This window comes from Crocodylus porosus, unplaced genomic scaffold (assembly GCF_001723895.1).
Source record: "Crocodylus porosus isolate Cpor-Errol unplaced genomic scaffold, CroPor_comp1, whole genome shotgun sequence".
In the NCBI taxonomy this organism is placed as follows: Eukaryota; Metazoa; Chordata; order Crocodylia; family Crocodylidae; genus Crocodylus; species Crocodylus porosus.
Genome location: NW_017728915.1, coordinates 33718888 through 33731333, shown reverse-complemented (window position 1 = coordinate 33731333; position 12446 = coordinate 33718888). Strand labels below are relative to the sequence as shown.

Genomic DNA, 12446 nt, shown 5'->3' with positions numbered 1-12446 from the left:
GAGTCCAGCCCCCTGCCCAAAGGGCAGGAAGTCAGCTGGGGTCATAGGATCCCAGCAAGATAAGCATCCAATTTACTCTTGAAGGTGTTCAATGTATTAAGGGTGAGCTGCTCAGCTACTCATTTTGGCTTTCGCTTCAGAGGATACCACTTTGCCACTCAGCTGGAGCTCATCGGTGGTCCCACGCAGCTGACTGAGAAACAATGTACTTTGAAAGGGAAGCCACAGCAAACAGCTGGAGCACCTAAGAAGTCCCATGCAGCTGTTTGCTGTGGCTATCTATATATGCCCCTAGGTAGCAAATGCTCATCTTCACAGGGGTGAGGACCCTAACCTGAGGAAGAATCCAGGCTCTGCTGTATTATCACCTCGTTAAAGGTCCTCTTCCAAGCAAAACTAATATTAGAAACATGCCTGTAAAACAAAGTGGCAATTATACTTTGTCCCTTCCCTCCCTTAACTTCACCTCCGCACGATGAAGCATTAGAAGAGGCATAAAACAAAAAAGAAATTCCATTTTGTAAGTATTTAATATCTGAAATACTCTGAAACACTCTGAAAAATTTAAGAGGACAGCAAATGGGCTAACATCTAACTTGCACATTCCTCTTATGATTTCAGTGGAGGAAAAAACCTCATCTAAAAAGGATTTATATCTGCTAGGTTAAAATTTGTCCAATTCCAGTGTCGTCTTCCATGATTGCGTTTGGCTGCCCAACACAGCCACTCAGCCTGGCATAAACTACACAAGGCGCTCTCTCTACAACAGCAGTTCAGCAAACCTTAAATCCCCTGGAACAGATGCCTTCAGTTCAAGGTTCCAGACACTCCTGGACCTCAATCCACACTGCTGCAGGTTCAGCAAACACAGATATTCACATGGCCAGGAAGACAGGGAACCTCCTACCTCTAGGGTCCTTGTCTGAGCAACCATTTTAGGTTTTGCTCTGCAAATGTAACCCTACCAGCATTCACAGACATCAACTATAAGCAAAAAACCCAAATACTCGGGGTCATATCCCAATGAGAAAGAGAGCTGTGCCAATTCATTCCAGCAAAGGCTCTAGCTCCATGCATTCCCATGTATGATTCTCACTGTTTGAGGGTGGCAAGTATATTTACTGTGCTGAAAATCATCAAAACCTCAAGATATTTTTATAACATTCCAGCACCATCCAAAACCTCAAGCACTGGAATACACTGAAGGGCTGAAGTCAGGATCTGAACGAGACATACCGTACACTCACAGCCAGCAGTAAACAGCTCTGCCAATGAAAGGACCTGTCAGCCTGTCGGAAATAACAGCAGAAGAGTGCTGGAGTAATATTAGCATGACCTAGCATGACTCATCTTGGTTTGTCCAGAACTGTCTCAGAGTCAACTTTGCTGTTCCACATTCCAGCAGAACTCCATTATGCAGAGAATACAGTTCAGTTCAGCATCTAGCCTCTGGCTGCCAACTGGCATCATTTGGCCCCTTGCTCATAAACCACAACTACGACTGTTTATTCCCACCCCCAAGGAAAACAGAAGAGATTGGTCTCATGCCTCTTATGAAGACTGCTGACCAGTCTCCCATGCTGGTGCTGCAATGTTTCATGGTGTCAACTAGAAATTAATGGGATGTCGAACTACCCACCATCTGGCCCAGCTCTGACGAACTGCTCTTCAGCACCAACATCACTACTATTCTCTTAGCACTGGTGCTAAGTTCCAGCCCATGCCAGTCCTGCAGTGGCAGGGTGACATGCAGCTCAGCAGACCTACCGACTTCCCTATGGAGCAGCTGGGACAGACAAGGTCAAACACCACTTCTGTTATAACACTCCTTTTGCAGTCACTCCCGTCCTTATCAAATCAACTTCTTCTGGGGAATCTTGTTTCAGAATCGGTCTACATTTAAAAATGATCTTTTTATTTTCATTTACACGTTCTGTAAAAATCGCTCCCTCAACTATTTTTGAACTCCAGATGCACATGCATTCTTGCCCAGATGGCTCACCGAAAAGAACCCATGTACATCTGGAAGTCAGCAGGACTGATATGACTGAAACTTAATTTGATCTCAAGCATCACTGAGATCTGCAGAGCAAATCTGGGGAAAATGGGCTCAGTCGTTTTGAAGCAAAAATCGCAGATGAAAGATTTTTAATGCATTTGCAACTGGTTTTTCAGTTACATTTCTTTTTCTGTTTCAAAACTTAGGAATGCTGCAGTGTTTTCCTATCAGCTAAATGTATAAGACTTCAACAACACAAGGAAATCTGGAATAACATTAAATCAAAGGGAAGGATGAACCTTTCTGTTTGGAAATAGGCCTTGGAGGACTGAATAAAATATACATGCATGGAGCAATGCATCCCCACTGAACTGTTCTGGAAACATGAATCTGGCATGTTATGGATTCACATGGTGGGAATGGAAAGTGTGGGGTCACTAGTCTTGCAAAAATTCTACTCAATAGCAACATTTAACATTTTAAAGTATTTTACATAAAATAAAACGGACCTCATTATTCCCAATTTCACTCACAGAAAGATGAATGGTTGGTTTTTCAGGAGGTGCAAGAGAGACATAGCACAGCTGAAAATCAGTAGGAATTTCAGGTGTTCCCCACTGCTAAAGGCCAGGACATTATGCATGCTGCCTGACGTTACAGAAGGGTGGAGTGCTAAAACTACTCCATGTTTCTGGATTTCTAAATCTAGTGCTCAAACTCTTCAAGCACTGGAGAATTTCGTCTTTGAGGTCTTATCAAACACAAGCACTATTTAATGCCTGTACTCAAAAGACTGGGTTTTTTGGCCTGTGGTATGTGCAGAGTGGGTGGCACCAATGAACTTGTTCAAACTGAGACAGCTACAAGTACACAGGGTGTGCCACTAAAATCTAACCACAATCCTCGTTTTGTTTAATAAGTGTGAACAACGTTAAAGACCTACGCATATCTACCATCCTGTCCCTCCCCCCACACACACACAGGTGCCAAAGGAACAGTCCTTCTCCAGTGGTATCTGATTGTTCAAAGCACTGAGCCACCCGATTAGCTGAACCTCTAAGGATGCTCTGTTGTTTAGTATCAACCTCATCTGAAGTCTGTTCACTAAGCTTGTGTGCATTAATAAAAGATGCGTCTTAGTTAAAATATAAGTTATATGTCGAGGCGGGAACTACAGAGTGAAGTCGGATGTGCAAAGCACAGGCCATCAACAAAAAGGTGGGAGTCAAGTCTTGGCAGACATGCAACAAATCAGTCCCACATTTTCCTCAAGTGCCACTCTGATCCCTGTCCAATCTGCTGTTTTGCTCCCTACTCCCAGGTACCCACCTAGACAGCTCCACCTGGGCTTGTAAAATCTGCAGCAGGGTTCAATCACTGTGGCCCAGGAAACTCTGATTATGAGCTGCCACTCAAAGGGAAAAGATATTGCAGCACCCATGCCAAACCTCACAACCCGAGACAGTTTCCCAATGTGGCACTTCATGCAAATTTGTTGGCAAGCAGCCAACTTGACCACAGTGAATTCTTGGTCTTGATGGCCTGGCTAATGAAGACCAAGATCTCACATGTAGCAAACAGAGATTTAAAGCGATTAATAGTAAGAGAGATGTTTACTGTACCTGCAGTAAGACAGTACCCCCAGGGACTGTGAGCTGTAAACAGTACTTAGGGGCATTCTCCCAGGAAAGCAGCTGCACGTCTTCAATAGCACTATAGGAAATGGAGTTTTCCATGTAGCCAGTTGGCTGCAAGAAGAAAAACAAGGAGAGAAAAGAAAAACATTTACTTACTCATCAATAGTTGCACAACTAGGAATCAAAGGAAGAGTTATACCATAAAATGTTCAGGTGCATTTGATGCTGAACATGTCTACATAGTATTATCCATCTACAATGTCAGCTGGAAGGGATGAGGGGTAGCAAAGAAGTACAGAACACTAGTCATTCACCTCTGGAACCTCCATCCAAATCCTGATGAAGTCACGGGTGGCTTCATATTGGCCTAATTTGACTATACCAGGAAATCTGGAAGAAGGTTAATAAATGAAAGCCCCAGAGTGAAGCAGCTAGTGCAAGCAGAAACACAGGTAGCTTGTGAAAAAAAGCTTCTGTATACGTCATTCTGCATAGGTGTTAACAGTCTATCACAGGGGTGGACAAAATGCGGCCTGGGGGCTGGATGCACCCTGCCAGGCCATTCTATCTGGCCGCAGGGCCCCTCAAAAATTTAGAAAATTAATATTTATCTGCCCTGGTCTGTCTGTCATGCAGCCCTCGATGGCTCGCCAAAACGCAGTAAGTGGTCCTCTGCCCAAAATAATTGCCCGCCCCTGGTCTATCACCTCCTCCTTCCCCACTTATGCCTGTATCCCCCATACTGTAATTGAGAAAATGAAAGCAAGAAATGACAGAGGTTGTTCATCAAGCTTGTTGACTGAAACACGATGGCTTGGATATTTTTAAAATCGCATTTATGCACTCAGGTCTGAGCTGAATCTGAGTCAATATGCATATAGCCTGTCTGCGTGTATGTGGGAGAAATGCATCTGAATCAGACAGAACTGCAGTGAAATAGAATTGAGAGAGTTTTATCCCGCATGTTTTGGTTCTGCTCCCTGCGTACAAGGCCGATCAACTGCATTATCAAGATCTAATATGCTCCATCTGCCAGGGGCTCTTCAGCCTCCAAACGTGTCTTACACACCTCATAAGCCTTTGCTTCAAGACAGATAATCCAAGGTAGAGCAACCAACCTACTTGGCTCTGCTTAGTTTCTTCTAGAGGATGCCAGTCTGATGGCAAATGAAAAGTCACGATAAAATAGAAAAAAAGATAGTTCCTTGCAAGTCCCTACAATACGCATCAACTGCAGCAAAGAAACTCAAAGGATGAAGCTTGTTTTTTAACCTCTACCAATATTCCTGCTATGGCAGCAGGCCCTGTGTATATACACACACACCTCTAGCAGGCATCCAGAGAACTAGGCTAAATTTCACGTCTGTCATATTATATATGGCGCACATGCTGTATTGGATGCACACATAGCTGCAAAGTATAAACACACAAGGAGAGATATGTACGCGGTCACATACACTCAAAACACACACATTTCCACACATGCCCTTTATCCGAGTTCCTTCTCATGTTCAGCAGAAACCCCAGAAAGTTTTCATTTAAAGTGTGTCAACAAGGGGGCAGGGGTGGGGGGAGAAAAAAAGAAAAAGAATCAGTGGTAGTGTTAAAGGGAGTAGTGTCTCTTCCACTTCAGCTCTGTTGATCAGATTCTCCCCATAGGCAAACCTTTAGATTGACCACTGAATAAGCACATCATTACGCCTTAAAAAGTCATCTCTGTGGCATGTACACAGCTTTTAAGACACCTGGTGTGATCCTATTCTCCTCACCATCATGGCCACAGAGCTAGCTGCTAAGACACCCAGATTCCTTACATGTCTCCATTTTGGCCTGCAAAGATCTCTTGCAGACTGGACCTGGCCTGCCGTGCATACTCAGAACCTTCCCAGACAGCCATCTAGATGGCTAACTCCACTAAGGTCTGCTGCATTGTGCATTCTGCATGGGAAAAGTACATACCCTGTGCAAGTCCCCGTTTTTGTACAATGAGAAAGTCACCAGAGCATCTAGCTGGTGGTGAAGCCAGTAGCAGACAATGCTGCTGTCTGTCAGTTAGACATCTGCCCTCTGGACTGAACTAATTCAACCTAGATCCCAACATGAGGAAAATGCATCAGGCAGCAGAATTCTCAATTCCACCAAGGGAACTGGGAAGAGGTATGTGCCTCTTCTGACATGGAAGAGGATTGCTTTCTAGAGCTGCCTAAGGCTGCCCACTGCCAGAGGGGGAGAGCCATGACTGACTTCAGGGTAGAATAAAATCAGCCTTTGAGACAGCACTAGGCTGCCTGCTGAAAACAGGAGAGCAATGCATCTTCCAGGGCAGATCAGGACCATGCTTCCAAGCTAAGCTGTGTATTTTGGGGGCTAGCAGCAGCACAGATTTGGATGTTAATTACTCTTACAGAATGATTTTTATATAATTACTTTACATCTAGCTTATGCTTCCCAAATATTTCCCCCAACACCTGACTGATTTAAGTTAGCACTGACAGTCTTGCAACAGACCAGAAAAAAACCCAAAAAACACAACAAACCTGTCAAAGCCACATCTACGGCAGGAGCAAACAGGAGCATCTTTAACAATCACAACAGAGGATTCTTGTGGGCGAGTGTGAAATAAGCAAATTCCTCTTGGAATGCACCTACTTTTTAGCGGTGAGGCTTCCTTCCACAAGACAAGTGGGTGGTGTGTGGGGAAATCATAAACTCACTTTCCCCTGTTAAAAGGATGCAGAAGACCCATATAAAAATCTCTGCCAAAATCCAGTAGATGCCCTTGTAACACACGCTTAACATGAACATATAAGCTGCCTTTATAAAAAAGGGGGATGGGGGTGGGGGAATGCTAGGAGTTCAAGCTTAAAAACAACATTTTTGAATGCTTTATTGCAGTAGTCTTATTTTTACACCAGCCCTGGTGATGAAAATGGTTTTCAGTGTCTCCTTAACAAAACCTTGTCATGCAGGAAGTATGATAAACTTCTGCTTATTCATTTAGCCACAATACCGTTCCCCTCTAGCAAATGGAGTCCCAGTGGCTTGTGTTGATCCTGTACGTCATGTGGGGCCTACCGGAGAGTAATTATCTTGTTCTCACAGGAAGCCAAAGGACCAAGATTCTTTGGTGATCAACATTACAACACTTGGGGAAAATAAGAAAAAGAGCCAGGAGACAACGTTAGCAAAAACACACTTTAAAGGGATGGAACAAGAAGAAAGCAAGGACCAGCAGAAGCCAAGAGGCAGAAGCAATGCACACTGTTCTCTCCACACCCCATCTACAAGGTGCCAAATGCCCTGAACCCTCATTTACCCCAAACATGAACCTGGGGTATTTGGGCCCTGGGACCAAGCTTCCCTATAACTTTTACCCGCGTTGTTTAAGAATAGCTAGCCCAGTGCTGGCACAATGCTGTGACCTGTAAATAACTAAATCTCAACCCACACACTAAACATCTATAAGCCGGTTTTGATTATTAAATGCTTTTTCTTTTGAAAGGGTAGGATAATGTTCAACCTTACCTCTCTATCAGAGGATCACAACAAAACCATTAGTCATTCAGAGGGCTTTTGGCATTCACAGGGCATTTTCCTTCGAAACAAGGGTGTGGTTGCCTCTACGAAAAATCACTTGTACACCTGGACCACAAAAACACCCATGTGTCTCCAGAGTGCTAAACTAAACTAAAATTCTGTCTGAAATATCATATTGAAGAGAATGGGCTATGCTGCCTTTTATAGGCACAAACTTGTGAAGAAATAATCTACATAATGATGAAATATAAATTAGATTTTAAAATTCTCTCTTTTTAATGGTCTACTCTAAAACTACCTTGGAGGAATATCTTTTAGCTCTAACAATTTTTAAGCTTGGGACACACTGCAGACAGTACAGTCCTGAAAGTAGACATTTCCAGCTCTGTTTTGCAAACTGGAACTGTTTGCAACTGAGTCAGCTGAGTGATGCATCACGATGTAAAGGGCTTTTACAAGTTGTCAAAGATCTGAAACTACATGTTGCCACACCAGGGGCAGTGCAAAGGGCACTGTAGCAGCAGGAAAATGGAGAGCAGAGTACACTTGACTCGGACAAAGCAGATCCCAGGGCTCACTAGTCCTTCCCACAGCACTACCGCTTGCAGGCAAAGCATACATGTCTCCCTATCCTGGCCGGTCAGTACACAGGCCACAGTACTGGCTACTTTGGAAAGCCAAGCCCTACACAGGAGAGACCAAGAACTTTGCTGGGCTTAACCCTTCCATACAAAAGTGGATGGAGAAGAAGGACAAATCAGCCCTCTGTTAGGAAATAGCCCAAACCCAAAACCACAGCCCGAGTCACTTGATCTATTTGAAAAACAGACTAAAATGACGTTCAGGTATGTAAACGTCCATCACTGTGAATCACCGTGGCTGGTGAACAACCACAGCAAGTGTTGAAAGGACTGCATGTTCCAGTAGACCTAGCTCACACAAATCCCCACAGAGGGTTTATTCTGACAAGCAGGTTGCTCTCAGGAAAATGCAAGTCATGAACACAGGAAAAAAGAGAACGGAGTCTCAGGTACTGGAAAGCATCTAAAAGCAGCAGGACAGATCCTGGGCTGGAGCAAATCTGGTCTAGTATCCTCAGGATCTTTGAGCAGCAATACATCACGCTCAGTTGTAAAGAGTCCCAACCACAAAGCATTCAGGGGTATGGCTATGCTGTCAAAGGACCACACTACACAGGATGCATGGTCCACCCTGACACAGACGGCACCTCGCTGCCTTTGTGCAGTGCTAAGCACACATCAGTACGCACACCCAAGAGTGCAAGCCCCACACATCTACATGACACCCATTCTGCAATGTGCAGAGCATGGAGCACCCAGACCAGGTACCACCGTGGCACCCCCTAGTGAGGTCCAAAGCAGACCCAAAATTATAAGTGCAATTTTTAGGAAGATATGTTCTCTATTTCTTGCCCAAAGCTTGAAATCTAGGGAGATATGTACTTTCCCTCCTTATGCTACAAAAATTTAGCTTTAGTTGACTGAAACAGAAGGAAAGCAGAAAAAATTCATTTCTTATTGCTTCTTTTTTCCCCCAGCTTGGGCAAAGCAGCTGTGAAAGTTTCATGTTAGTTTATAGTTTCTGTTTGGTCTCTGGCATTGCAGATAGTTCTGACCGTATGCTAATTTAAATTAAAAATAAAGCTTCATATTAGGCTTCGTAACACCTTTCTCCCCAAAAAACTGCTCTTTCCTTTTAGAGCAAAAGGAGCAGGAGTTTTAGCCTTTTAAAGAAAAGCCTGCATTTCTTTCACTTTCGGAAAGAGTTGTAAACCAGAGAGCTCTCAAGCCAAGGGACCTCTTCTTGCCCTGGGACAGCTACGTACCGAACACTGCTGTAAATCAGAGCTGGGAGACTGCATGCTCTTAAGGCTGACCAAACTTTCAGACCTGAGCTCAAAGCCAGCCTTTCTCCAACATTTCTGGGAAGCAGCAGCAGTCCCCACTTATTCCACAATACAAAAACCAGCCCGTTTGTTTCCATGGGAAATTTACTAAAAGGGAAAGAAAAAACATGACATCCCCAAATAATACATGGCTTGCACGCACACACTCGTGCAGTAATGATCCAAATTGTTCACTGCATCATTTTTGCGAGAGCAGCGAGACTAGATGCGCTCTGAAGACACGGAGAATCATTCACATAAAAATAAGCTCAGATAAGACTGACGCACACACAGAGGGAGAAGAAGCAACTCTCCTTCTCTCCCAAATCCCACGACTTTCTCTGTGAAACACGGAGGGGGAGGCATGCTGTTCTGAACACTTGCACTGGCACTGTTGGGTGTTTCACACTTCACTGCTCTTGGGAGCCAGAATGTAAACACATGTAGCTCAAGACAACTAGTGTACTCAGTCACACAGAAAGAGCCGTCTAACACTTGTCTTAGGACCCAATCTTGCAAGGACACGTCCCAGCACAAGCTGCTTATACAAGTCAGCACCTTACGGCCCCTGGACAATTTGAGTGGGGAGTCTTTGCCAATACACGAATACATCCCCTAATAAAAGAAACTACATGTGAGACAACACCCTTGTCCCTACAGTCTGTAACTGTGCATTTCAAGTAACACAGAGTAATCAGCATCTCTTCAGGTCAAATATAAATATTACAGCACATTACAAATCACAATATACAGCACACTGCAATCCAAATCACTCTCAATATGTACTGTCACTCACAGGGTAAAAGACTTCTCATAACAGTTTGAAGTCAGTGTTAATATCCTGAAGGCTAATGATAATAAAGTAAGAACAGAGCTAGTACCCGAATACACATACCCCTCCATCCTCAAGGTACCCAGGTTAGATCCAGTACCACACACTTGTGTTTTTTATTTGGGGGCACGTGGTACGCACTTTGTTTTTGGAAGGCAGAATGGAGAAGTGGTGATTTTTCAAGAGACATGGCCAACTATGTGACAAAGAGTATATCCTCCTAGGAATGCAGCATCCACGAAGTATTGCGCTGCAGGAGACGGCTGCGGCTGCCTTGCTCAGACCATCTCCAGGGATGCCCCCCTTCCTGGACAGGCCATGTTCCCTGCAGGACCTTGTCATACAAGGTCAGGCTCCAGACCTTGGCACGGGCTGTAATAAGATTGTTACTTCTTTATTAGAAGTAGTTCTTCATGTACATTTCCTCTGAACTGTTGCTTCCACACCACAAGCTGTAGCAAGACACTACCTGCAGCTCACTTGCTGCTTCAGGCACAAGCCACAGTGCTCAGCCAACAGCCATGGCTGAGAGAGGGTTATTACAGGGCCTCGCCATTTCTTGCCAAGCCAGACAAGTGACAGCCATCTATACCCAGCGTCTCCAGGTGTGCTTCCTTCCCCAACAGGGAAAACAAACCCCTCGCAAAAAATCTAACAGCTTCCCTACTTACACCTGCACCCCAGTTTTCAGGGGAACAATCCCGTGGAACCACAAATAATGGAGAACACAAAATTGTCTATCCCAGAATCGACAAGAAAAGCTGGTCTCCACACAAACATAATATGAGCTCTCCGGTGTCTGTGGCATCATGCCAGCAGAGTAGAGAATTTCAGGAACGTAAAAGTATTCAAATTGCTTCAGATCTTGAACTAAGTTAAACTATTTCTATTAACCTTTTTTAATACAGTTCTAATATCAGCTCACGAGCCGGTGCCTTCGGATTGACATCTTTCCCTTCTGAAGCCACATGAAAGCAATACACTGTAAAGGGGTTCCTGAAGGAAAGACCCTTTCTTAAAAAATGAAAACATGTTACAGGACACGCATGGTCTGTGGGAGAGGTATCAGTTGGGCACGAAATAAGACAACTTCAAATTTAAAACGACCCTCCAATAGCTATATATGGGAAATTATGAATTTGCTATTATATTTCATATACAGAATCTGATTATTTTCAGGGTGTCTTAAATTCTTCCCCCCAATGCCGCCGTGGGGGAAGGAGAGGCATGGACGGCAGACAGCCTGCTCCTTCCACACCTACCCCCGCAACTCCCCGCCACCACAGCTTATCTTATGCTGCGACCACAGCCAAAAAGACCAGAGACCAGAGACAGAGAAGCTCCTCTGCTTCTGCTTCCCCCCTGCCATACCACACACTATTTCCTTTGTGCTTCCCCCTACCCTGCACCATACGGCCTCTCCCACCCTCCACTGCACTGAAATCTCCTATGCATGTCCTGCCATGCCACATAAGCCACCGTGAGCCACTCTGGCCTCAGCCAGGCAGCAGTGCTGGTGACGCCTCGAGCCTTGGCCCCAGATTGGGACGAGAGCCAGAGCTGCAGCAGCTGCCTGCCCCAGGCCAGTACTTGAATGCAAGATGAGGCTTTTCCCCAAAGTGGAACAGGGAAAAAACCTTGTCTTTGATTCTAGTAAATGCAGTTAGTAATATGTTTCCTAAAAAAAATTAAAAAAAAAAAAACTGTCATTTTAGGATTATTTTTAATGGAAGCAGGGATCTTTTTCTTCTACTGTCAAACCCAGGTGAAGCATCATCTATGAGCACTCAGTTTCTATTAACCAGAGAGGTGTCTTTGACTTTCAGGCACTTGGAGAAGGGGTGCATTTAAAGGATCTCTGCACCCTACAAACCAGGAAGACTCTGCCTGAACAGCTCATTAGAAATCAAACTTCCCTCGGTAGTTAATTCAACAGCTGACATCAAAAGGTATTAAACACCCATGGACAGAGGGGCTGGTGTTTAAAAACTGTACTCTGAAGCCATGTCTACATTGGAAAATCCCATCTCCTAAAAAATACTTCATCAACCAGTGTCTAACAATGCAGTATGCACTGGAAAAAGGGGAGCTCACCCAGTGTACAACCAGGGCCTGAGTTTGGTGAATTCTGCTGACTCACGGTACCAGGATGACCACTTTTAACACCAGCCCCAGAATAAGAACAAGAGGAAACTGCATTTGATGTAAACTGCTAGAGGCAGTGAGATTTTGCTCAAGAAAATGCAGCCTGAGCCACAGGTCAAACCTAAGTGGAGAACCCCTGACCACTTAACACTGCAAGGTGACATGGGTTACTCGACTCCTACTGATATAATTGGAAACGGAGGTTATTTGCAAGCTCAAAAGGATGCCAAGAACAGGCAACACCCTGCAACAGGGTGTCAAAGGAATAAAACAGAGACCCTACTCCTCTCCAGATCAGACAGCCCGAAGACTGGAAGAAGGCCAATGTGGTGCCGATCTTCAAGAAAGGGAGGAGAGTGGATCCGGCTAACTACAGGCCCATTAGCCTGA

The 12446-nt window shown here is 44.6% G+C and overlaps 1 protein-coding gene across 1 annotated transcript in view; it reads right to left on the bottom strand.

The window, feature by feature from the left end:
* Positions 1–12446, bottom strand: part of CMIP (c-Maf inducing protein) — a 169885-nt gene that overhangs the window by 78816 nt on the left and 78623 nt on the right. The window contains exon 2 of the mRNA XM_019535935.1: positions 3622–3747. Coding sequence (XP_019391480.1) covers positions 3622–3747 — 126 coding nt within the window. The remainder of the gene's footprint in view (positions 1–3621; positions 3748–12446) is intronic.